Source organism: Populus nigra, chromosome 11, assembly GCF_951802175.1.
Source record: "Populus nigra chromosome 11, ddPopNigr1.1, whole genome shotgun sequence".
Classification (NCBI taxonomy): domain Eukaryota; kingdom Viridiplantae; phylum Streptophyta; class Magnoliopsida; order Malpighiales; family Salicaceae; genus Populus; species Populus nigra.
The window spans coordinates 12,702,611-12,728,298 of NC_084862.1; the positions used below are offsets into that span (position 1 = coordinate 12,702,611).

Consider the following 25,688-nt stretch of genomic DNA (forward strand, 5'->3'; position numbering starts at 1 on the left):
TGAGGTTTTAATGAGCTCGAGTTCGAGAATTGAGTTCAAAACACTAAAGATTAAGAAGCCATTTGAGAGTGTCATAATTTCTACTTTTTTATATTGTTTAAAAATGAGTTTGCCTTGAAATAACATTAAATTGATGTTTTTTAGTGTTTTTTTTTTATTTTGATGTGCTAATATCTAAAATAAAAAATATCAAAATGATATGAAAATATTAAAAAAATATTAAATTAAAGTAAATTTTTATTTATTAAATTTATTTTAAAATATAAAAACAAACAGATATTGAAGAGAGATTTGTTCACTGAGCCGCATCTTGCAACGAAACCACCATCTTATTGATGCATGTACAAAAGATGTGATTATCGTCGATGAAAGGCATGCACACATTATATAATTATTACAATACTTAAACATGGATTATCATTATCATTAAAGTTAATTCAACAAGCCATGGGCCTCAACCAAATTCCCTCTAAGAGCCCAGCAACCGCCATTTGCAGAAAAAATACGCCACTCTCTTTCTAAAACCCTACACTCTAAATACTACAATCATTCCCTGGACCTTCAAAATCCCTAATCCGGATCTCCTCCAACAATGGCGGACTCCCTCACTTCCCTCTCTACCTCTGTCTCCACCTCCTCCACCAAACTCCGCATACGGATCTTCCGTCACGATGTCGTCTCCCTTCTCGCCAACGCAGAGATGACAGTCGAACTAGCATCGATGTTAGTGGACACCATTTTCCGGACTCTATTCATATACGATGATCGCCGATCGAGAAAAGCAGTCGATGATGTGATTATCAAGTCATTAAATGAGGTTATCTTCATGAAAAGTTTCGCCGGCGCGGTTGTTCAGGCAATGGAGAAGCAATTGAAAGTTCAATCACATGTTGGATGTTATAGGCTACTTAACTGGTCCGTTTTGTTGTTAACTAAAAGTCAATTCAGTTCAGTTTCTAAAAATGCAGTTTCTAGAGTAGCTTCTGCGCAGGCTGGATTGGTTAATCTTGTGATGCAACGATCATTTCGGGAGCGAAGAGCCTGCAAAAGGATATTCTTTCACTTGTTTTCACAGGTTTAGTGAAGATGATTGTTAATTGGTTCTTGTTTGATTTTCCATTTTTTTTTAAAATTCGATTTTATTGATGTTAAAGTTGAATTTTGATTGTTTGTGATAGTCGCCCGATATTTATAAGATATACATCGAGGAATTAAAGAACGGGCGGGTTGCATATAAAGAAAGTCCGGAGTTAATTCGGTTACTACTTGAGTTTTCGAGTGCATCAAGCTCTCGTTTTGAGCAATGCAAGGTTAGAGATTGTTTGATTTTGGGTTATTGTGGTGTTATAGGATGTTAGTTGTTGTTTGTGGTGTTAGTTTTTGATGTTTGTTATTTCATTTGTGCAGTCTATATTTATGGATATATACTTGAAAGCGGTTTTGAATGCTAGAGAAAAGCCAGTAAAAGAGCTTAGTGAGTGTTTTCATCCGCTGTTTAGACATTTGTCACATGAGGATTTTCAGAACGTAGTGTTACCGTCATCGGTGAAAATGTTGAAGCGGAACCCTGAGATTGTGTTGGAAGCGGTTGGGGTTCTTTTGGATTCGGTTAGTCTTGATTTGAGCAAGTATGGGATCGAACTTCTTTCAGTAGTATTATCACAGGTTCGGCATGCTGATGAAGGTAGAAGGGTTGGTGCATTGGCTATAGTACGGTGTTTGAGCCAGAAGTCGAGTAATCCTGATGCTTTAGAAGCCATGTTCAATGCTGTTAAAGCCATAATTGGAGGTTTGGAGTTGAAAATTGTTTCTTGCAGTGGTCTAAAACTTAATTTATTATGGTTCAGATGATAAAGTAGTGAACCTATTAGAACTTGGCTGAGATTATGTTCATTAAATGTGATCAGGGTCGGAAGGAAGACTGCAATTTCCATATCAACGAACTGGCATGTTCAATGCTGTGCAAGAATTATCACATACTCCTGATGGAAAATTTTTAAACAGTCTCGTGCTTACAATATGCAGTTTCCTTCTATCTTGCTACAAGGAGGAGGGTAATGTGTTACTGGATGAACTCCTTGACTGTTATTGTCTATTATATTTAATTGTTACTCCTGTTAATTAGTGAATATCGAAATCTCTTTTTTATAATTTTTATGTATGATTGTCTGTATATTACTTCCCACTCTTTTTTTTATAAGTTGCTTGGCTGTTTATTTTATTTTTCCATCTTAGCATGTAGGGTGCTCATTCATCTCTAATGGTTTATTTTCAGGAAACGAAGAGGTAAAGCTTGCAATTTTGTCAGCCGTTGCTTCTTGGGCAGCACGCTCCGCCAGTTCTGTCCAACTGGATTTAGTTTCTTTTATTGCTGCTGGCCTTAAAGAGAAGGAAGTTTTGAGAAGAGGGCATCTTCGATGTCTTCAGGTCATATGTAAAAATGCTGATGCTGTTTTACAGGTAACTTTGGTCAATTATTGTCATCCCTCTCCAAGATGATGTTTCCATCACGTAAATGAAACTTATTGATGCTGCATTTCAGATATCATCTTTGTTTGGACCACTTGTTCAACTTGTAAAAACTGGTTTCACCAAAGCAGTGCAGCGATTGGATGGGGTATATGCTTTGCTTGTTGTTGGGAAGATAGCTTCTACAGATATCAAAGCAGGTTTTCATAACTACTTCTAGTACTCATACAATTATTCTATTCATTTCTCTTGTTTTCATTGATAAGAGACAGCTTTACGTAGTCTTATCTCCATTCATGTTGTATTACATGTACAGTTGTTTTATTCTTTTATCTTGTTGTCATTGATAAGAAATAAAGTATTCCTTTCTGCATTCATGTTACTTCGGCTTCTGATTTTATTATCTTTTAGTTGATTTTCCCTTTCTTTCCTTCATTGTTTCTCAGAGGAGACTCTAGCAAAGGAAAAGATATGGTCTTTCATATCTCAAAATGAACCTTCCCTTGTTCCAATTTCTTTGGTAACTTTTCACAGACTCTGTTTTTTATCCTCTCCTTTTTCCTTAATGTTTCATGTTGTTTTTTTTTTTAATTTCACATATGGTGGCCCGCAGGCCTCAAAATTGTCGAATGAGGATTGCATGGCATGTGTTGATCTTCTTGAGGTGCTGCTAGTGGAACATTCACGCAGGTTCATCTTCATTTGCACTCCACATTCTCTATCATAGCTTGTAATTTTTTTTTAAATGGCCCTTTTATTTTCTTGCAGGGTGTTGGAAGCTTTTTCAGTGAAATTACTGTTCCAGGTACTGCTTTGTAGTGCTGCACAAAATTCCTTAAGCTGATTAGAGTACGTGACTAACTGCTTATTGATTGGGTGCAGTTGATGGTCTTCTTACTATGCCATCCAAGTTGGGATGTTAGAAAGATGTCATATGTTGCTACCAGAAAGATAATTACTGCTATCCCGATGTTATCTGAACTTCTTTTACTGGAGTTCACAAATTTTCTTTCAGTAGTTGGAGAGAGACTCTCTCTTTTGGGGACAAGGTAACTCTTAAGCTGAACAACCTTCTTAACCCTTTTGGTTTCTGGTGGCCAAAGTGAGAGTGATAACTGTGATGTGTGGTGAACCCTTTATGATTATTCTATTTAAATGCTGATTGTCACATATGTTGCTCAACTTACTTTTGGTAACACATACAAAATGAAAACATGCACTTTGAATGTCAATCAATTGACTTGATATCTTTTCACTACAATTATAAGTGATTCAAATTCGGATGCATTTTTCTTGTTCTAGTTATCTTACATTAATGTTCCCCCATCCTACCATGCATATGGAATCTGATTACATGTGTCTGTAGTGATTCAGATAATTCATTGGACGCCCAAGTTGCATTTCTTCCATCTGTTGAGGTATTAGTGAAGGCTTTAGCAGTAATATCATGTGCAACTCTGGCTGCTTCTCCAAGTGTATCTACACAAGTCATATTCTGTTCGCATCACCCATGTATGGTCGGCACTGCAAAAAGAGATGTGGTTTGGAAGGTAGCTCTCTCTCCCTCTCTATAAATCATCCTTTTTTCTAAATTTGAAGTTAATTGCAATGGTTTTCCTGGAAACTTCTTATCGAGGGCATTGATATCTATGATTATGGTTTATCATAAAGCTAAATGTAATTTAAGATGTAAATTCCCTATGCTGAGATAATATTCAAGCTGTTCAGGCATAATAAATTTTTGAAGTTGTTTTGTATCCTTGGAAATATGCATTGGAGGAAAAGTGGCATACTGAATCATTTATTGATCTGAACACTTCCTCTGTATTGATTTGTATGATTGATGGGGAATAAGATTCAATTGTCAAGCTGAAGGAAAGGGTTCCTCCTTACAAAGCCCAGTTTACTCAATTTTGTCTTATTATTTCATAGGTGATCAAAATCAATTAGATGGTAAAATCGAAGAAAAGATAAAGCATGTGTTAGTTTAGTTCTAAGCCATTCAGAATTGTGTTTTGCTGAGATAGCATGAACTAATTAAGTAACAATAAGATGGCTTAAGGCATGCCATATCTTAAGTGGAAAATGCTCTGGATAAGCATGAGAGGTTAATGATTTTTCTAACAAGGATATAAGTTATTAGACTAATGGATGACAGCCAACGTGGCCATATCTTATCTCAGGCTTTGGACCTAAATGCTAACTATCTTTATGATAATTTCATTTCTCCCCTTGTCCTCTTATCCATTTGCAGAGGCTCCTTAAGTGTTTGCGAAGACTTGGGATTGATGTTATTGGCATTGTTTCTGCTGATGTTGAGAATTTGTGCAAGGTAAAATTCAGCTTCTTAATTCTCCTTGTTTTATGGAAACATTAACCAATGGCAATTTTGAGTAGAGTTTACATTTTCACTAGCTTCTTTTAGTGTTTCTAGTGCCTGAACAACAAAACTTGACTGCATATATATAATGGATTAGTCTCCATTACTTTCATGGTGAATTTATCAGGGTATTAAAACTGAGCTTGATTTTTTTATGAAACTTATTTGATTTGCTAGTAAAATATATGTAAATAGTGTGCCCTTCCAATTGCAGACATTATATGGGTTAGTTTCATAAAGTGACACTTACATTATTAGTACACCAATTCTACACTTTTTGTACATTGAGTACATGGCCTTTAGTTTTTTTTTTTCCGAAGAAGTACACCAACTTTTTTAAAACTTCCAATCATGTACTCCCAACGAACTTCTGTTAATTGCTATGTTTTCTGCTTATGTGTCCTTTGACTTTTAGTAAAGGAAAATTGCAATGTTGGTCCACCAACTTGCAATTTTTTCAATCAAGTACATGAACTATATTAGGTTTCATTTTGGTATACTGACCTTTTCGATTGTTCCAATTGGGTACTTTTACAATAATCCATTGTTTTTTCCTATTTATTTTTCAATCATATGATTTTCCATTTCTCTTATTAAAATAATAAATATTTGAATTGTACTAATAATTTATTTATTAGTTTTGATTAATCATAAAATACTTTTTATCCTCAGTGTAGAACTTAGATAGCTTATCTTTAATTAAAAGGATTTATTTAATTTAAAACATTTTTTTGTCATTAAATACAATATCAGCATGGAGGGTACTTGTACTAAAAAAAACCACATTAGAAAATGAAAAATTGGCAAAAGTAATTAATTGTCATTATAAAAAAAGTTGGTGTATCAAAATAAGAAAGATTAAAGTCTATATACTCAATTGAGACAAGGTGAAAGTTTGTGTACCAACAACAGTTCAAGGCCACAGGACCTATCATCAAATAACTAAGCAGTTGACAGAAAGTAGATGGAGGTACTTGATTGGAGGTTCTGAAAAGATTGGTGTACTCAAATGAAAAAAAAAGTCCATGGACTTGATTGAGAAAGTTGTAAATTAGTTTTATTAACAGAGCAATTATCCTGTTTCATAATTGGAGAAGATAGGAAATATTAGTAGCATATTTTGTTAGCACCATCTTATTCTTATGCTATGTCTGCCTTGTTTACCTCTCCTGCCTGCCCTCCTCCTAAATTTGCAGAAAGGATGTTGTAAAACTTTGAGTTATGGATGTTGCTGTGTAGTTGTCTTTACTATTACTTATTGCCTCTTTGGTAGATCTACTTATGTAATCAAAATATTAATGATCTCTATATTTGAATATCTTTCTGTTGAGGTTCTTTTCCATCATATAATCTTCAAATTGTTTTTTGAAATTGAGAAGAAAATGTTAAGTAGGTAGTTTACATCTTTTATGCACTTTCCAGAATGAATATATGTTGAGTTATTTCTGTGGCTCTCAATCTCAGGCCTATAGTCAGAAGTATGAGATTTTATCGATAACTTTGGAAGGAGTCAATTTGAAATGCCAATGGTTTATACATTTGACTTGTGCTATTGTCAGTATATATAGTCAGTATCCGTAGTCAAGAGTACTGTAAATTGAAAAATTAAATTTCAATCTTTATAATTTGCTATCTCTATTCATCATTGAAATTCTTTAATTTTCTATTTGGTGTGTCGATGGTGGTTCCAAATCAGCAACCAAAGGGTTTTTTTATCGGGGGTAGGGGGGATTTAATGTATTATCATGAGCATGGTTACAACTGGAATTGGTTTTGCAGTATGGATTGATCTTGTTGTGTGAATTAATTGCTGATTTATAGCATTCTCTTCTCTAGATTTAGGTTTTATTCCAATCAATTGCAGTTTTAGCATTTTTGTTGTTTGCAAGCTGCAATGTTGCCAAGAGTACATGTTCATACATTGTTTCAGTCACTAACCTGTTGTAGTTTGTTTTGTCAGGGTCTACTAGGACCAATGGGATTGGCAAGTTTGAATCCGCTAGAACAGGAAGCAGCAATATATTCTCTATCAACTTTGATGTCCATAACACCAAGAGATATGTATTTGGCATTTGAAAAGGTTGTTACTTATATATCCACTGTGCTGTTTTAAATGAAATCTTGATGAATTATGGCCAATTGGCCATATTTGCTGACTGCTGACCATAATTTTCTTGTTCTCCTTGCCAGCAATTGAAAAATCTTCCAGACCGTTATGCACATGATATGCTTTCAGAGAGTGATATTCGGGTACTATTCTTAAACACACTTAATTGCTCAATACTGGATTTGCCAAATATAGTACCAGTCACTTTCTTATAGCAATGTTATTCCCAAGTTTGTTGCTTGTAGACTATACATGTTTGAAATGAGAGATAAACTTTTCAATCTTGGAAGGGATATGTTGTCATTTTGTCTTTTCCAGAGTCAGGTTCCGCTTTCCAATCTTGGGAGGGATATGTTGTCATAGTGGCTCTTTCTGTATGGTTGTTAGATCTGTTTGACGTTGTGCACTAGGATAACATTTTAGCTCACTGCTGGGTGTGCATTGGCCGGGACCAGAGCATGTCTTAGGCCTTTTCCATTTCTTGTTTCTGGACCAGCACAGGATTGTAGACACAAATGACAGGTGTGGCGACCATGTGTCATTTGGTTGATTGAGCTTCTTGGGCTTTGACCTTTGTTAATGTGAAAATATATATTATTAAGCTGATATTTTCTTGCAGCCACTACTGAATCTGTGTATTCAGAAATTCCAGTGATTATTATTATTATTATTTTTTTTAGGACTTTTGGCAATGAAAATATGGCCCTAGCCTAGGTGGCAGGAGCATATTAATTCCACTTTTGTACTATCAATTCTTTTTCCCATATATTTTCCCTCTGGTTCATTGTATTTATGCAAGGATAAATGTTTCTTGTTGCTACGATGGCCTTCTATAATCTGCTAGCCTTAGTCACAGAATTTCTTTTGTTTTCTGTGTTTTTGACCTAGTGTTTTGTATTACTTATTTGTAAATTTTTTCTCAGATTTTTCATACCCCTGAAGGAATGCTTTCTAGTGAGCAAGGCGTTTATGTTGCAGAATCTGTTGCTTCTAAGAACACAAGACAGGCGAAGGGCCGTTTTCGGATGTATGAGGACCACAATGACACGGTAGTTATTATTCCTTTTCATTTATTCCTTTACTTTTTTTGCTCCTACTGCCACTTGATGTTATTTTCATTTGCAACTGTGTCTCTCTTCCCAGGATGATGTCAATTCTAATCAGTTTGTGAAGAGAGAACCAACTGGTAGAGAAGCTGCTGGTATGGGTAAAAAGGATATTGGGAAGTCGACGAAGAAAGCTGGCATGTTATTTTGCACTTGGTAAATTAATTGATACTGGTATTGATTAAAATTATTTCCTGCTTAACATGCTTTTGTTTCATTGTCTCTGGTTTTTGTAGATAAAGGAAAGACAGCAAAAGAAGAGGCTCGTGAATTATTGCTGAAGGAGGAGGCAGCTGTACGAGATAAGGTTAGAGGTATACAGGACAACCTTTCGTTGATGCTGAGAGCTCTTGGGGAAATGGCCATCTCTAACCCTGTATTTGCACACAGTCAACTACCTTCCCTGGTTCGTGTCATGCAACCTGCTTTTCTTTGTGTGTTACTTTTGTTGATGTATAGACAAACAGGTGATATCTCACAAGCATTATGTCAGAATGTGACTGTTCTTCTACTTCTTACTCTGTTCTTCTTCTACTTCTCACAAGCATTATGTTGTTATTAGTCTACAGTTCTCTTAAATGGTCACTGTGAAACTAAACTTCAACTGCCTTTCCTTTTCTGATCCCCAATTCCTCAGCAATTAGCTTTGATCACTTTTATTGTATGAACATCTGCATGCTAGGAGATGGGAAAGAACGATATGTCAATGCTTGCTATTGTTCATTTTAAGAGCCCACTAGCTATTTTAATTTTATGATGGTTGTTCGGAAACAATATTTTTCATGTTAGAGAATTTCTTCCATTGTGGTCCTAATCTATTTCTCATATGAGTTCTGATTCTCTCTCTTAGATCTGGTGATTTAAAGTATGTTTCAGTGCTTGTATCATTAAGGGTTTTTATTCTTCTTATACTTGAAGCTCCTCTATGTGGTCCTAATCCTCTTCTTTTGTGCATTTTATCAGATTAAGTTTGTTGACCCTTTGCTACAGTCACCTATAGTGAGTGACGTGGCCTATGAGACCTTGGTGAAGCTATCAAGATGTACAGCCGCACCTCTTTGTCATTGGGCTCTTGACATTGCTACTGCTCTACGCCTTATTGTGACCAAGGATGTCAGTGTTTTCTTGGATCTTATTCCAATAGCTGGTGACGGGGAAGCCAATGAGAGTCCTTCTTTGGGTCTTTTTGAGAGAATAATTAATGGCTTATCTGTGTCTTGTAAACCTGGACCTCTTCCTGTAGATTCTTTTACTTTTGTATTTCCTGTAAGTTTTCCTCCCTATCATGTATAACTAATTTCATTGCAACTTCTTGTTAATCTATATGTGATGTCATTGTTGTCAGATAATGGAGCACATTCTATTATCACCCAAGAAGACTGGACTTCATGATGATGTGCTTCGTATTCTCTATTTGCACATGGATCCACTGTTACCCCTTCCTAGACTTCGAATGCTATCAGTTAGATATCTAAACTTTTGTTTTTGATTAACCAGTGTGATATATATGATTTTTCAGATTTCTCTGTCTGTTTTCTTTTTGCATGCAATATAATTCACTCTTTGTGTTGCAGGCTCTTTATCATGTTCTAGGTGTTGTTCCTGCCTATCAGGGCTCCATTGGACCAGCATTAAATGAATTGTGCCTCGGTTTACAACCAGAGGAAGTTGCACCTGTATGATGATACATTTTAACTTTGGTTTCATCGTTCATGCAACTCTGTTTAACCTTCCATGATTTTATTTTCAAATATTTATGGTTACAGGCACTGTATGGAGTGTATGCAAAAGATGTTCATGTAAGAATGGCCTGCTTAAATGCCATAAAATGTATTCCAGCAGTTGCCAGCCGATCTGTCCCCGAGAATGTTGAGGTTGCAACTAGTCTTTGGATTGCTCTACATGATCCAGAAAAGGTTTGGTTTGCCAGTTGTGGTTTTCTTTGATGTAATTGAATTTGGTAATGAACTTTTCGTTGTTTAACAGGAAATAGTCTAGTGGATAGTTTCTTTAGCTTATTTCTATCACCTGTTCTATTGATTGTTCACCTATATTTTCTTCCCCTTGATGTGTAATTATAAATGTCAACCTTGCATTTTTTTTTTGTTGTTTTTGCAAGTGCATCAAACTTGTTCCTCCACTTCGAAGATTCTCGTGGCTTGATATTTTATTGCTTAAAATGTACTGCGTGCTGTGAGGCATCCACTACTAAATTCCCTGTATCACTCTTTTTGTGCTTTCCGAATTCATATTTTCTGCCATCATCATCAATTTATAATTCTGTCTATTTAAGAGCTTTGGGTGTTTCTTAGTTTTTTATTCAACATGTATTATTCTTAGTTAGGATTCTATTTCCTATTTAGATATGGTCGTTTTGCCCCTATATAAAGCATCGTAATTTTATATTGGATAATTGCTTGTCGAAGGAGAACTATCATTGAGAATGTTGCAATTTAGTATTGCCTAGTCAGCTTTAGATATCTCAACTCTCCTTCGGGATTCAAGGATCTCCTGTATATTTTTAGGTTACTTCTATCCTTACCCTTAATTTGCCTATCATGTTCAATGCCAGTCATACTTTATATTTCCTGGTAAATTTACCAGAGGCTAAATGCATTTTTATGTGTCCATGGTCCTTTCCCAGTTTTGTTAGTTTGATCTGTGTCTGTTATTCGCTGCTTCTCGAGTAACTTAAATGCTGTAACCTTCTTAGCTAAATTTCATATGCATATGGTAAAGTTTATCATACAAGGGAATGTGTAACAGCCATCAAAACATTTATTTAAGACCTTGAATGATTGAGCAGCTTAATGTTGTGACTTCAGTTGTGACTCTGCATTTGAATGCACTAGAAAGATCTTCACTTGTCATATAATGATTGCTCATTTTAGAAGTATTCTGAGACATTTGAGTTAAGTTATTGTCATCAATGATTTGTTTTATTGCTTGAACATCACCTGGAAGTTCTGTGAATTGGGCTATTAACCATTTATGGTCCAGTCAAGTAGTGGATCTGGAAACGCACAATAAATGCAAACAGCTAACTTTCGTGCTCTAGTTGGTGTTGGTGAAGTAACAAGTAGTTCTTTGGTCATCTGGTGATTTTCTTTTAACTGCCATCATATAAATGGTGGATTTGATCCTAGCAGGTTTGATTAAAGTTTATACGGAATCAGGGCGGGTTCAACCACTTTTGTTACGTCTCTGATTTGTATGGTTGTGAGCAGTTAAAACTTTCTGTTGGTTTCAAAATTTCTATTGGTTTCCTTTTTATTTTTTATATTTTCATGCATGGGGTATCTCTTGGTCCCTTTGGGCCTAAGAAATAGTTGTCCATGGCACGGGACTTGTTGTGTTGATGAGTGCACACCTTGTTATGGCAATATGTTCTCATACTAATTTGTGTTCGCAATGTATCCTCCAAAAGATACTGTTCTTCATGTTTACAATTATATAGATTACACGGTTCTGAACTTGATCTTGTAACATTCTTCCATCTTAAATTTCACTTATTTTACCTTGTTGTTTTTAAGTCATTGGTTAGTTGGTCAAATTTCACTTATTTCACTTATACTGTTATTTTTAAATTTCACTGGTTTTCATTGGTTAATTATTTCATTTAGTCACTTGTTTTTGTTATTAATTTGAACTCACTCACTTTGTTTTTACTCCATGTTTACAGTTAGTTGCTGAAGCTGCAGAGGATATTTGGGATCGCTATGGACATGACTTTGGGACCAATTATTCTGGACTTTTCAAAGCACTTTCTCATATTGATTACAATGTGCGGTTGGCTGCTGCAGAGGCATTAGCTGCTGCTTTGGATGAAAATCCAGATACTATACAGGTTAGTGTGACAAAATTATGATTCTTCTTCTGTGTGCTGTTTTCTAATTTTTTTTTATTGATCTCCTCAGGAATCTCTTTCTACTTTATTTTCTTTATATATCCGGGATGCTGGTTTTGGTGAGGATACTGTTGATGCTGGTTGGCTGGGCAGACAAGGAATAGCACTGGCTTTACATTCTGCTGCTGATGTTCTAAGAACAAAAGACCTCCCTGTTGTTATGACATTCCTCATATCACGAGCATTGGTAAGATTTGCTTTTCAATTTTGATTGAATTAAGTTGGCTCATTGTTAAGAAATAATTACTTCCCCAAATTATCACATCCATTTTTGGAGACTAGGTAGCTACAGTCATTTAATCAAAGTACTACTTAATATTACACTGATGCTTAAAGAGCTTTTCTTTGCAGTTATTGTCTAACCCAGAAAACACAGCATGTTACCAATGGAGTATTGATCTGCTATGTTTCTTAGTAGATTAAGATTTCCATTATCTATCTATTCATTAATTAGAAGAAAGCTATATTATGTTTTCTTAAAGCGTATTTTTGGACTCTTCTATTGCATTTTTACCTCATATCAAGGAGAATCATCATGTTGTTTGGTATGGACGATCTTGTATGCCTTGAAGTGCTTGTCATCTTAGCTATAAATTGGTCTGAATAAATCAGTGTCTCTGTTTTTTTTTAACCCTTTTATGTTGTAGGGTGACCTTAATGCAGATGTTCGAGGAAGAATGATCAATGCTGGCATCATAATTATTGATAAGCATGGAAGAGACAATGTTTCCTTGTTGTTTCCAATCTTTGAGAACTACCTGAACAAGAAGGTCAGTCTTCATTTAAATCATAACATGTTTGACCTTTTTTATTATGTTTCCATACTTCATGAATTCTATAGATGGATAGACTCTGCTGTAATGATTAAAGATTATTTAACCTTTTTTTTATATTTGTCCCTCTCATATAATTTCTTGTGCTTAGGCATCAGATGAGGAAAAATATGATTTGGTTCGTGAGGGTGTTGTTATTTTTACTGGAGCCTTGGCAAAACACTTGGCTAAGGTCTGATTTTATGTGCCAGTGTTCCTTTCATAGCAAATTCATCAAGCTTTTTTTCTTGTTTGGTTTTAACATCTGTATTTTCTTGCAGGATGATCCCAAAGTCCATGCAGTGGTGGAGAAGTTGTTGGATGTTTTGAATACTCCATCAGAGGCTGTTCAGCGGGCAGTTTCGTTTTGCTTATCTCCACTAATGCAGTCAAAGAAAGTATGAAGCAATTTTTGCCTAAAATTAAAATCTAAGTCTCATAATGATGCATTTAGTTATTGTAATATATTGATGCTCGTGTCCTTTCTAATTCTTCCATCTCCAAATCGAAAAAAATGAACTAGAGGCAGTATATTTCTGAAGTTTCATGTTGTTATGTCTGGGTTTACAAGCTGTCCTAACATCTCTTTTTCTTGCATCAGGATGATGCACCTGCTCTTGTTTCTAGGTTATTGGATCAACTTATGAATAGTGACAAATATGGGGAACGCCGAGGAGCAGCTTTTGGACTTGCTGGAGTGGTCAAGGGATATGGAATATCTTGCTTGAAGAAGTATGGAATTACTGCTGCAATAAGGGAAAGTCTTGCAGATAGGTATATTCACACTCTGGTTGGTTTTAGTTTTATTAAAATGGTATATTCCTCTGATTCTGGTCATTTTCTTTAATCATATTTGGCAATAGTAGTAGTTCCTCTCAAGTTAAAAATTTTCTGATCCTTCTTTTATTGTTTGTGGACATGAACAGTGATTGGTTGTCAAGAATAAAATTGTTTTCCAAAAGGGTTCTTGTTCATTTAGTTGTCATAGTGTGGGTGGAGGGGATCCCTGTCTGCCAAAGCCAAAGCCAAAGCCAAAGCCAAATAGCGCTTCTTACTGTAGTTATTCACCTTTGTATTTTTTAATTTTGGTCTTTGACGAGCTTGTGTTTCTTTCAAACTACAGGAGTTCAGCAAAACATCGTGAAGGAGCTCAACTAGCTTTTGAGTGCTTTTGTGAAACACTTGGAAAACTGTTTGAACCGTATGTATAAATAATTGTAGCCTAAAGACTGCAATGTTGTCTGTGCAGATTTCTTTGTATGATTAATGCATCTATTTTTCCTGTTTTTATCCAGGTATGTGATTCAAATGTTGCCGTTACTCTTGGTTTCTTTCTCTGACCAAGTTGTAGCAGTTCGTGAAGCTGCTGAATGTGCTGCTCGTTCAATGATGTCTCAACTTAGTGCACAGGGGGTGAAGCTTGTGCTTCCATCGATTCTAAAGGTGCCTTTTGTGGATTTAATCATTACATATTCAGCACATTTGTTTGATAAGATATAATAATTGAACTGGTCATATAGTTCTTCTAAATCTCGAGGGACCGTACTATGGATAGAGACTCGGTTTTTATTCTGTCATAGGGATAAATTTTCTGTATTAAAAATTGATAATTTAACTCTAGTAATCATGTAATGATTTTAGTTAGGTCTCATTATACTGCACCCTTATGCTTGATCAGTACGGATAATTAAGTTGGATAATAAAATTCTTTTATTTCCCTGGATGGTGGACATTTATGATCTGTTAGTTGTGTTCTGAATTGAATCAAATAGCTTTTTATACTAGCTAGTTGACTAAGATAAATACAGCAGATATTGACACGCAGAGGTGAAAGTGAACTATGTTGCTTGCCATTATTGTGCTTGTGCCTTGTTTTAATGTCTTTGATTTTTTTCTAAAGATAGCAATGAATGTCACAGTGAGGATGATTCTTTATTAGTATTGTTATTTGTGTTGTTGACATAGTGTTTTGTACTACTATTATTTTTTCTCCTTTTGTTTATTTTGTCCTGCTGTGTCTTACTATTTGGATTATGTTGCACTGCTTTCAGAGTGCTTAACTGATCAAATTGTTACCTGTAAATTTTTAAACTCAGGGTCTTGAGGATAAAGCCTGGCGGACAAAGCAAAGCAGTGTACAACTACTTGGTGCTATGGCATACTGTGCTCCTCAACAATTGTCTCAATGCCTTCCTACTATCGTGCCCAAATTGACGGAGGTTTATAATTGCATACACAAGCCTTGTTGCTTAGCCTTCTTTAAATAAACAAAAATTCTTGACCTTGGAATTTTTTATTCAAATTTAGGTTTTAACTGATACGCATCCCAAAGTCCAGTCAGCAGGACAAATGGCACTCCAGCAGGTTATATATATATATATATTTTGTGATTTATTGTTCACAATGTGCTCTTCATGTGTAGTGGTTCATGACTAACTGTCCATAATGTCATCCCAGGTCGGGAGTGTGATAAAGAATCCAGAAATATCTTCTCTTGTCCCTACGCTTCTCATGGGCCTAACAGACCCCAATGAGTATACAAAATATTCTCTTGATATTCTCCTCCAGGTAAGGTTTATGGATGAACATTTGTTTAGTTTATCAGTTTTATTTTAATCTGTTTCATGTCACTAAATGCCTTTTGGTTTCTTGCAGACAACTTTCATTAATTCAATTGATGCCCCATCACTTGCACTATTGGTACCTATAGTTCATAGGGGTCTTAGGGAGAGGAGTGCTGAAACTAAAAAGAAAGCTGCACAAATAGTTGGAAACATGTGTTCATTGGTTACAGAACCGAAGGATATGATTCCTTACATAGGGTTGCTTCTTCCTGAAGTTAAAAAGGTACTGTTATCACTGGAGTTACGTACATATTTTGTATACCGTTTGTCCTCTATGATTAAGTTTTGATTTTGAATAAGAACAGGTTCTTGTGGATCCAATTCCAGAAGTTCGGTCTGTGGCAGCAAGGGCCATTGGATCTCTTATAAGAGGAATGGGCGAGGAAAACTTCCCTGATCTTGTTCCTTGGCTGTTTGACTCTCTTAAAACTGATAATAGTAATGTTGAGCGTTCTGGAGCTGCTCAAGGCTTGAGTGAGGTATTATTGGTTACTCTAACTTTCTAGTTGACTACTGAACCACTTTTTTACTTAATTAAGCAGCTCATTATATACATAAGGTTTCTTCATGTCTTCTGCAATTAATATGACAATAGCCCAGCTATTACGTCTATTGTGTTTAGACGAAGGCAATTAATCTGAAAATGAATACTTGTTATGATTATGAAGTGATACTTCCTGAAGAAAACGCTAGTTTTCGGAATTTGCAGACTTATTTTAATCGGGTATACTTAAGTTAGGGGCTTTTGTTTATCTATCTCCAGGTTCTATCTGCACTTGGCACAGGATACTTTGAACATGTGCTGCCTGATATTATCCGAAACTGTTCTCATCAAAAGGCATCTGTGCGTGATGGATATTTAACTCTTTTCAAGGTGAACTAATTTGCGTCAGCTAATATTCTCATAAAAAAATGTGTCCAATAAAGTTTTTTTTTTCCCAAACCACTTTGGATTTTGCTTATGGCCCTTCTCTGATTGTGTCCTTTTTATGCTAATTTATTTGCAGTATCTGCCAAGATCCTTAGGTGTTCAATTCCAGAATTATTTGCAGCAGGTGTTGCCTGCAATTTTAGATGGTAGGTTCGGTAATTTTGAAGGATATTTGTAGTTTTGGTCGCTTAGATTGTTCAATTCCTTTTTTAAATATAAATGTTCCTTGTGGATTTTTTTTCCATTACCGGTAGTAGTGGAACAACCCAGCTTATAATAAAGTGGCTGGTTTACTCGTACAGGTCTTGCGGATGAGAATGAATCTGTTCGTGATGCAGCATTGGGTGCTGGCCATGTCCTGGTGGAGCACTATGCAACAACGTATGCATTCATAGTCTTGCCATGTTTCTTTGTATTTTCTTGGCGCTGGATTGAAATTTACTTTTGTTCCTACATGTTTGGAACTGAAATTTCTTGAAGTTCCTGCCATAAAATCACTTCAGAATTTCTGACTGGGGCGAAAACATGTTGCCATTTCTTGGGAAATTTAAATTTTATTTCCAATAAACTTGAAATTATTCTGATTTCATGAAAGTTACATGCAGTCTGTGATAGCTGTCTATGTCTTAAGAATATTTTGCATATTTGTGTGATCTGTAATCTTTGTTGGATGTGTGCTATTTTATTTTATTATGTTCCTTTTCATCCTTAGGTCCTTGCCTCTTCTCCTTCCTGCTGTTGAAGATGGTATTTTCAATGATAATTGGCGCATCCGGCAAAGCTCAGTGGAATTGTTAGGAGATCTCTTGTTTAAGGTTCATACTACTTCACCTCTTTCCAGTTCTCCATTTTGCAAGTTCCTTTTGTTAGCCTTCTGAGATTGCCTTTTTTCCATGTCCAGGTAGCTGGGACTTCTGGAAAAGCTTTACTTGAGGGGGGTAGTGATGATGAAGGTTCTAGTACTGAAGCACATGGACGTGCTATTATTGAGGTTTTAGGAAGAGATAAGCGTAATGAAATTCTTGCTGCATTATACATGGTCCGGACTGATGTCAGTTTATCTGTGCGTCAGGTAGTGGCACATTTTCATCTCTCTTTCTCTCTTGCATGTCATTTGCTTTTTATATGTGTTTTATGCATATATGTAAACTGAATGTTCCTGTCCCTCTTTTCAGGCTGCCTTACATGTATGGAAAACAATAGTGGCCAATACTCCTAAGACTCTTAAGGAAATAATGCCAGTTTTAATGAGTACTTTAATATCTTCTCTGGCATCGTCGTCTTCTGAAAGGCGGCAGGTCTGTGCTTCTTTTATTTTCAGATTGTAGTTTCCTGATTCCTTTTTTTTCAGTATTTATTTGGTAAAAAAACCGTTTTTATTTTTATTTTTAATGTAGGTTGCTGCACGAGCATTGGGTGAACTTGTTCGAAAGCTTGGTGAAAGAGTACTTCCTTTGATCATCCCAATCCTATCCCAGGGGCTAAAGGATCCTAATGCTAGCAGAAGACAAGTAAAATTTCTATCTGTAGCTGCAGTAGTTTGTCCCCTTTCTCTCTTGAAACTCCCCTCCCCATCAATACTTTATAATAAACTAAACCCAACAGGCAGATACAAGGCTTCTTGTGCCTCTAACTTGCAGAGGGATCTTGATCATCAAGTTTCAATCCATTAACCATATGCATGTAAACCATGCATGGACTGAAATCACCATTTGGTCTACCCCATCTCCTCATCTCTCAATATGATATGCAGGCATTAATCAAGGAATTTTTTTCTTTTTTTTTTCTTTTGTCAAAGTTGATAGAAAACATTATTCAAGGATTTTGGTCACAAGAAAAATAGAAGAATTGATCAATCATAAGGAAATTACAAAGGTTACTTTTTGGTTATTTGTCATGTAATTCTCATATGGCTTGGAATTACAGGGTGTATGCATTGGTCTGAGTGAAGTGATGGCAAGTGCTGTGAAGAGTCAATTATTGAGTTTTATGGATGAACTCATCCCTACAATCCGGACTGCCCTTTGTGATAGGTTAGTTCAGTATTTCTACTAGTAATTTTCTAAATCTCTCGAATGTATGATAAATTTTGATGTTAACATATGTTAACAGCATGCCTGAGGTGCGTGAGTCTGCAGGCTTAGCATTCAGCACTCTGTACAAGGTACATCATTTCTATCTTCTGGGTTTTGTTTAAAGTTCTTGTTTAGATATTAATTTATGAGGCTCTTAAATTGTCTCTTTATTCAGAGTGCTGGAATGCAAGCAATTGATGAAATTGTTCCAACACTGCTGCATGCTCTGGAGGATGATGAGACCTCTGATACGGCGCTTGATGGTCTCAAACAAATCTTAAGGTAAACGCCTTGTGCAGCTTGTGTATTGAGAGTCAAGTCTTTTTGTGTATATTTTTCTACTGTAAAATGTGGTTAATTTCTGTTGTTGTGAATTTCAGTGTCAGGACTACAGCTGTACTGCCTCATATTTTGCCCAAGCTGGTCCATCTTCCCCTTTCGTATGTGTAGCTTCCTTGAGTTGCTATAATTTTTGAAAACATGCACACAAACACGCATTATGATTGCTCTTTTTCTAAGACTTTGAATATGTATCCAGTGCCTTCAATGCACATGCACTGGGAGCCTTAGCTGAGGTTGCAGGACCTGGTCTTAACTTTCACCTTGGTACTATTCTTCCTGCCTTACTTTCTGCAATGGGTGCTGAGGACAAGGTATGCAACTAGTTTGAAGAAGCGATATTAAATTTCAACTCTTGTTTGCCTAACTCTAAATTTCAATCTTCTTTTGACATTAGTGTATATCACCTTCATTTAAAATACATCTTCAAAATGCTGTTTATTCTACTAGATTATCTAATGACTGGAGTTTGTAGGATGTTCAAACTTTGGCTAAGAAGGCTGCAGAAACAGTGGCCTTGGTCATAGATGAGGAAGGCGTTGAGTATCTGATAGCAGAACTTCTAAAAGGTGTTGGGGATACTCTGGTAAGTAGCCCAGTTATCCTTGCCCTTCCATGCTCTCTCTCTCTCTCACACACACACAAACATGTATGTATTTATCACTAATTTTGGTTCTGTATATTTATGGTGTCAGGCTTCGATCAGAAGAAGTTCATCATACCTGATAGGATTTTTCTTCAAATACAGCAAGTTATATTTGGTAGATGAAGCACCAAATATGATATCTACTCTGATCATTTTGCTTAGTGATTCAGATTCATCAACTGTTGAGGTATCTATCAAATGCATAATTCAGTCTTCTTTACTCTTCCATAAATTGTATCTAATGTTCTTTTCAATAGGTTGCTTGGGAAGCTTTATCAAGGGTTATTGGTTCTGTTCCTAAGGAGGTGCTTCCTTCATATATAAAATTAGTACGTGATGCTGTGTCCACATCCAGAGATAAAGAGCGAAGGAAAAAGAAGGTTAGTGATCACTATTCTGCAGTGTAGACAATTGGGTATGCATTATGATACTGTTAACAGAATGCACAGAAACTTTTAACTTTTTTGTCTGATTTGTGGAAGGATGACTCATCTGGGTATTTATGTCCATTTCAATATTTTTGCAGGGAGGACCAGTTGTCATTCCAGGTTTCTGTCTCCCAAAAGCTCTTCAGCCATTGCTTCCGATATTTCTTCAAGTAAGGATGCTTATATTCTTACTGTCATAACGTTGTCCTTCTCATGCTTTTCTTTTGTTATTCTTAGTTGTCAGAATATTGTTATTTTCCTTTTTTTTTTCTTTTTTCTTTTTGTTTGACATCATCCTTGTATGCAGCATGTATTTTAGTTTTGGTTTGTTAAATTCTACAATTCACTTTTATTTTTGAGAAATCTTCAAGAAAGATTAGAAAACATGATTTGAGATTCCCACTTTTCTTTATTCCCATGCACTCTGTTTATCTGTAGTTAAATTGGTCATGGTAAAAATTTCTTGTTGTGAGCTTGGGACGGCCTTTTATTTCCTCAACCAGCCAAGTAGATGCTATGTGTCTGCAATGCTTGCTGATTTACTAGCAATTAATGATATGGTTTCGGAAGTGTATTGTTACTGCCTCAATTCTTCCATTGGGTGGTTTATTACTAGTGTCAGTTTTCCTGCTTTCATGAAGTTGTTTTTATCCTGTTATATATATACATGTGTGTGTGTGTCTTGTGATCCTGTCAGTTATATACATTCGGTTGTCTAGTTGACTACTGGGTTAGAAAAAGTATTGATCATAGTTATTTGTGCCTCTTGTCTCATTTCTGGTGATTCTCTGATATCTTATGACATTTTAGGGTCTGACAAGTGGCTCTGCTGAATTAAGAGAGCAGGCAGCACTGGGTCTTGGGGAGCTTATTGAAGTGACTAGTGAAAAAGCATTGAAGGATTTTGTCATTCCAATCACTGGGTATGGACCATATACATTTTACGAAATCTAGTTTATACTAAATGTTAATATATCTGAAAAATGTTAGTATAAGTTTTGACTTCTAGAATTAATGTACCATAAAGTACTGTGGTGGTTAACAATGTGTCATCCGTCTTTGGGAAATCTTGCTTTTGTGAATTATACTTTTGTGGCTTCTATAAATCGACTGATTATGTGTGTAGGGTTGAGTGATATGTAACATCAACACATCTTGTCATTGGATTGCTGCTCCTAACGATTTTTAACAACTCCGGATTTGGATTATTTTTTTATTTCTTTTTCATGAATGGGAAATTCCTGATTTTTTTTTCTCAGCAAGGATAATTTAACTGTAAAATCACATTTTTGCTAGTTTCACGCAATCAATTTATTCTTTTAGAAACACAAGAATGTGCCCCTAAAATAATGGTCTGTACAAAGAAATGGGTATTGAATATATGGCATGTCTTCAATCTTTTTGAGCTCACCTTGTAAATATTTCAGATTATGTGTACCATTTATCTGTAGGTGCTGTTAGTTTAATGGTCTTCATTAAACTGTATGCTTGTGGTAAGAGCTCATAATGACCACATAAATTTTGAATTTCCTTTTTACTCCCTTTTTTAACGTTCCTAAGTGCTTGGGGTGCTTATTGCTTTTTGATGCCTTGATTTTAATAGTTTTTAATAGTTCTCTTGTTAATAAAAAGATTATTTTCCCATTAGCTGAAGTTTCCTAGGTGTGTACCTACTATAATGATGTATTTGTTTTATAATTACAGGCCTCTTATCCGGATCATAGGCGACCGGTTTCCTTGGCAGGTGAAGAGTGCCATCTTGTCTACATTGAGCATCTTAATACGGAAGGGTGGGATGTCCCTGAGGCCTTTTCTTCCTCAGCTTCAAACAACATTTATCAAGTGCTTACAAGATAGTACAAGGTTTGTTTGTACATTGAAAGCTCATTTGTCAAACTATTGTTGAATTGTTTCACTAAATATTTGTGGGTCTATTGGAAATTTTTTTCCTTTCATATATATATGTATCCTTTATGCATTTCTTCTTACTTTGGCTTATTTATGGTTTGTGAGTTCCTATTTCCTGCTCATGAGATCTTGAGTGAAATGCAGGACTGTTCGTACAAGTGCTGCTTTTGCTCTTGGAAAGCTTAGTGCACTCAGTTCAAGAGTTGATCCTCTAGTCAGTGACCTCCTGTCCAGCTTGCAGGTTTGGTAGTCATTATGTAATTTTTTTTTCCCTTCACTGATCTTTGTTATGATCATGACATCACTTTTATTTTGTTGCTCAGGCATCAGATGCTGGTGTTCGGGAGGCAATTCTCACAGCTTTAAAAGGTGTCCTTAAGCATGCTGGGAAAAGTGTGAGCGATCCTGTCAGAGTTCGTGTTTTCAGTCAACTCAAGGATTTAATTCATCATGATGATGACCAAGTCCGAATATCTGCTGCCAGCATATTGGGTATCACTTCACAGGTGGGTTTAGGTATTCTGAGTATCTTGGTTTTGCAAATATATGTTTTCATTTTAACTGATAGAAGTGTTGAATCTCTTGACATATTTGAAACTCTGGCTTAGACCTGATGTTTGTTTTATTTGAATAGTGAATTACCATTAACACCACCCAAGCCTGACACTACTAGGCTTGCTGTCAGGGACAGTGCCTAGGGCTCTGAAAATAAGCCACAGCAGTCTAGTATTGTAGCTGTTCAGGTTTGGGCCCTGTCAGTGTGCTGCAGTCAAGGAGTAGAAAAGATGGAAAACAGAATACTCAAAGGCAGTTGGTTTTCAATTACAAAATGCTGTAAAATTGCATGATAAATATGATAGAGGGTATTTTAAAGTTGTTAGCTCTAAAGTGACCATATCACTACTGCCATAGTTTTCATATCGACAAGAAGATACTAGAATTAGGATATAGTAGCGGTGCTACATGCTGGCTGAGCTCTGGACTCAAGATAGTTTTTCTAAATAAACCTGTGGTAAGAAGCTGAAGTTGTATCTGGGCAGAACACCATGTTGTTTGCTCCTTTCATTGCTCTTGATGGACCTTCCTTGTTTATTGCTATCGACCTCTTCCATTAAAATTTGCAATTTCTTTTACGTTTTCTCATAGTTTCAAATGACATTGCAGTACATGGAAGAGCCTCAGCTTGATGATCTGCTTGAACTACTCTCAAATTTGGCATCTTCTCCTAGCTGGGTGTCCAGGCACGGCTCAGTACTCACCATCTCATCCTTGCTTAGGCACAATCCTTCCTCTGTTGTTACATCCCAAATGTTTCCATCTATCATGCGCAGCCTTAAAGATGCCCTGAAAGATGAGAAGGTATTGCAGTTCCAATAGTTGTAATTTTATGCGTTGTATTGTACCAGTTACTGAATATGCTCTTCTGCAAATTAGTTTCCTCTTCGTGAAACTTCAACAAAGGCATTAGGAAGGCTTATACTTCATCAGATTCAGAGCGATCCATCTGAAGCCACTGCATATGTTGATATCATTTCGACAATAGTGTCTGCTTTGCATGATGACTCCAGTGAAGTCAGAAGGAGAGGTTTATCTGCTTTAAAAGCTGTTGCAAAAGTATGCCCTCATGTGTTTCTACTCTAATAAGGAATTCATGAACAATTTCAGGAACTTTAATGAGGCGTTTATTTTTCAGGCAAGTCCTCCATCAATTACAGTCCATGTTTCCATTATTGGTCCTGCACTTGCTGAATGTTTGAAGGACAGTAGTACTCCGGTGAGGCTAGCCGCGGAAAGATGTGCTGTGCATGCCTTCCAGATGACAAAAGGTATTTCTTTTATATATTGATTCAATATCAGTTTTCTGTTGATTATCTGTCTTTTAATTGTCAAGTGAGATTAAAATTGATCCTTCTATCTTTCATCTTTCAATGACTGGTTTTTGGTCTTCTAATTCTTTTGCATTGTTTAATGTGAATCAGGAAAACTAAGAGGTTTCCTTACTTAATGCTTTGGATTTATTTTTTCAGGTACAGACAATGTTCAAGCAGCTCAAAAATTTATTACAGGCTTGGATGCTAGGCGACTTTCAAAGTTCCCTGAATATAGGTAATCTGGTTGAACATTTAGTTTTGTTCTGGGATTTAGCTCCTTTTGAACTTCATATTTGTGCTGGCTATAATTTAGAAGGATAAAAAAAAACTTCAATTTCTTCTGCTTTGTCATACCTTGCTATAAACCATCATATTCTGTCCACTGGTATATTTATGAATACCTTCCGCTCTTTACTTGTAAATATTGCTTGCATGTATGTATGACACAGAATTATGCTTTTCATGTTTGTATCCATGAAATGACATTCGTATATGATGTATCTGATTGAATATAGCTCTATAAGGAAACAAAAACAGATTTTGTTCTGAAGCACATAAAGAGAATGAATTCTGATGAAGAAATTATAATGACACAAACTATGGGACCTGGAATAAAATGATCGGATAGCAGCCAAACCCAAATGCTCAATGGGGAGTATCTGCCATTGGACTTCGATGGACATTATCCTTTAAATCTCAACTTTGCAAATAATACCAGCATATATGTTTAAAAATTATGGATACAAAAGTCAATTGGGAAGGACTTGGTGATGTTTATAATTCACAATTCACATTCTATGTGAACCATGCTATGATACATGTTCTTGGAACTTTTTTTGTTTCTGTTGCAGGGATGCAGTAATACCTAGGATGGCTTATACTTGCTTATAAATACATGCATTTGATGATTGTTGTGTATGTTGGCTATTTATACATCTAGTTATTTTCTGAATGTATATTTCTGGTGGTTGTGGAGTTGCAGCGATGAGAGCGAAGACAGTGAAGAAGAATCAACAAGTGGCTAATAGCTGATTGCATGTCCCTATTATTTTTGTGTTCTTCAAGAGAGGTACGCAAAAACCTTCAGGAAGTTTGGTCAAATGCTATGTGTGGCGACTCTTGTTCATAGGAGTACATAGTCATATTTAATCATAGGAAGATGATAAAAGGCTTAACACCTTCAGTTTTGGACGTGGATTATATGTAGATATAGCGGTGGATTTTAGCTCTTGTTTTTGTAAACCCTTGCAATTTGCTGAGGAATAGGAAAAGCCGCTCGACACAATCCCCTTTTTGTTGTAATTTATGTCAGCACTGCTTTTAGTCATCTGTATGAACAATTTTGCTCCTTGCCTGCCCAGATTGCCAAACGGATAAAAGGCTTCTCTTTCCAAAGGCCAGTGCTTGATGTTTCCTAAATTAAAATAAACAGCATTCCTATCACAAAGCATCATGTTCTATGTTTTTTGAAAGTTTTTTTTTTTTATCTGATTTGTTTTGTTTTGTTTTGTTTTATGGTGAAGTCAAGTAAAAATATTCCTTGTGAGATAATATCGAATGTTTTCGACAGTTGAAAAAAGCTAAAAGGTCAAACACACCCTTTAAGGTTCCCTGTTCTATCTCCATGAGGTCAATCTGCTCTAGTTCCATCCAACTTTGTCTGTTAATTTCTAAAATACCTGGAAGTGTGTCTAAACCTTGTATTAAACCTTTAGAGTGAGATTAGAAGGGTTATGATTTTGAGCTCGAGAAAAAGATGATGATTACAAGGTTTAGGTTTGTGATCTTAGGCCCTGGGCCTGTGAAAAGATTACTATTGTAAAAAACATATGGTATCAAACTTGAAGAATATGAAGAAAGCCTAAATAAAAATACCAAGCCAAAATGAAAATTCAGGCTTTCAATCTCTTATTGTCAGTGTCTTTAATCTACATAGGAACCAAATTTCTTGTTTGTGTTTGTGATTTCGCTTGAAAAATTTGAAGGCTACAGGGTTGAATTAAAAGAAAGGGTTTTTTAGTTCACCTAAATCACCCCCTTATGTTTCTAGGGCTTTGAAAAAGGTTGGTATAGGGAGAGGGCCTT

General features: G+C 35.9%; 1 protein-coding gene across 1 annotated transcript; it reads left to right on the forward strand.

Moving 5' to 3' along the window:
• Positions 1 to 502: 502 nt before the first annotated feature.
• On the forward strand, positions 503 to 25,050 carry LOC133667963 (protein ILITYHIA). The gene is made up of 59 exons (XM_062087681.1): positions 503 to 1,075; positions 1,179 to 1,310; positions 1,408 to 1,789; positions 1,908 to 2,054; positions 2,276 to 2,460; positions 2,543 to 2,669; positions 2,916 to 2,989; positions 3,083 to 3,159; positions 3,238 to 3,274; positions 3,352 to 3,518; positions 3,836 to 4,019; positions 4,724 to 4,801; positions 6,810 to 6,929; positions 7,040 to 7,099; positions 7,880 to 8,005; positions 8,100 to 8,199; positions 8,299 to 8,468; positions 9,026 to 9,328; positions 9,408 to 9,524; positions 9,637 to 9,738; positions 9,829 to 9,978; positions 11,745 to 11,909; positions 11,980 to 12,156; positions 12,617 to 12,739; positions 12,894 to 12,974; positions 13,063 to 13,179; positions 13,383 to 13,555; positions 13,905 to 13,982; positions 14,077 to 14,224; positions 14,878 to 15,000; positions 15,089 to 15,145; positions 15,239 to 15,349; positions 15,437 to 15,628; positions 15,711 to 15,884; positions 16,169 to 16,279; positions 16,413 to 16,482; positions 16,639 to 16,717; positions 17,049 to 17,151; positions 17,238 to 17,408; positions 17,512 to 17,634; positions 17,734 to 17,847; positions 18,263 to 18,369; positions 18,449 to 18,500; positions 18,587 to 18,693; positions 18,792 to 18,851; positions 18,950 to 19,064; positions 19,226 to 19,336; positions 19,446 to 19,583; positions 19,654 to 19,776; positions 19,923 to 19,994; positions 20,635 to 20,747; positions 21,529 to 21,687; positions 21,877 to 21,973; positions 22,056 to 22,238; positions 22,897 to 23,091; positions 23,167 to 23,346; positions 23,426 to 23,558; positions 23,760 to 23,838; positions 24,586 to 25,050. Exons 1-59 carry the CDS (start codon positions 593 to 595, stop codon positions 24,626 to 24,628), a joined length of 7,878 nt encoding a protein of 2,625 aa, XP_061943665.1. The 5' UTR covers positions 503 to 592; the 3' UTR covers positions 24,629 to 25,050.
• The last annotated feature ends 638 nt before the right edge of the window (positions 25,051 to 25,688 follow it).

Bases quoted from the DNA above. Each gene is read 5' to 3' on its own strand.
- LOC133667963 (XM_062087681.1), top strand. From the start codon at position 593: ATGGCGGACTCCCTCACTTCCCTCTCTACCTCTGTCTCCACCTCCTCC. The intron at 9,979-11,744 runs GTTTGGTTTGCC...CCATGTTTACAG, and splicing joins CTCTACATGATCCAGAAAAG to TTAGTTGCTGAAGCTGCAGA. The intron at 18,370-18,448 runs GTTAGTTCAGTA...ATATGTTAACAG, and splicing joins CGGACTGCCCTTTGTGATAG to CATGCCTGAGGTGCGTGAGT.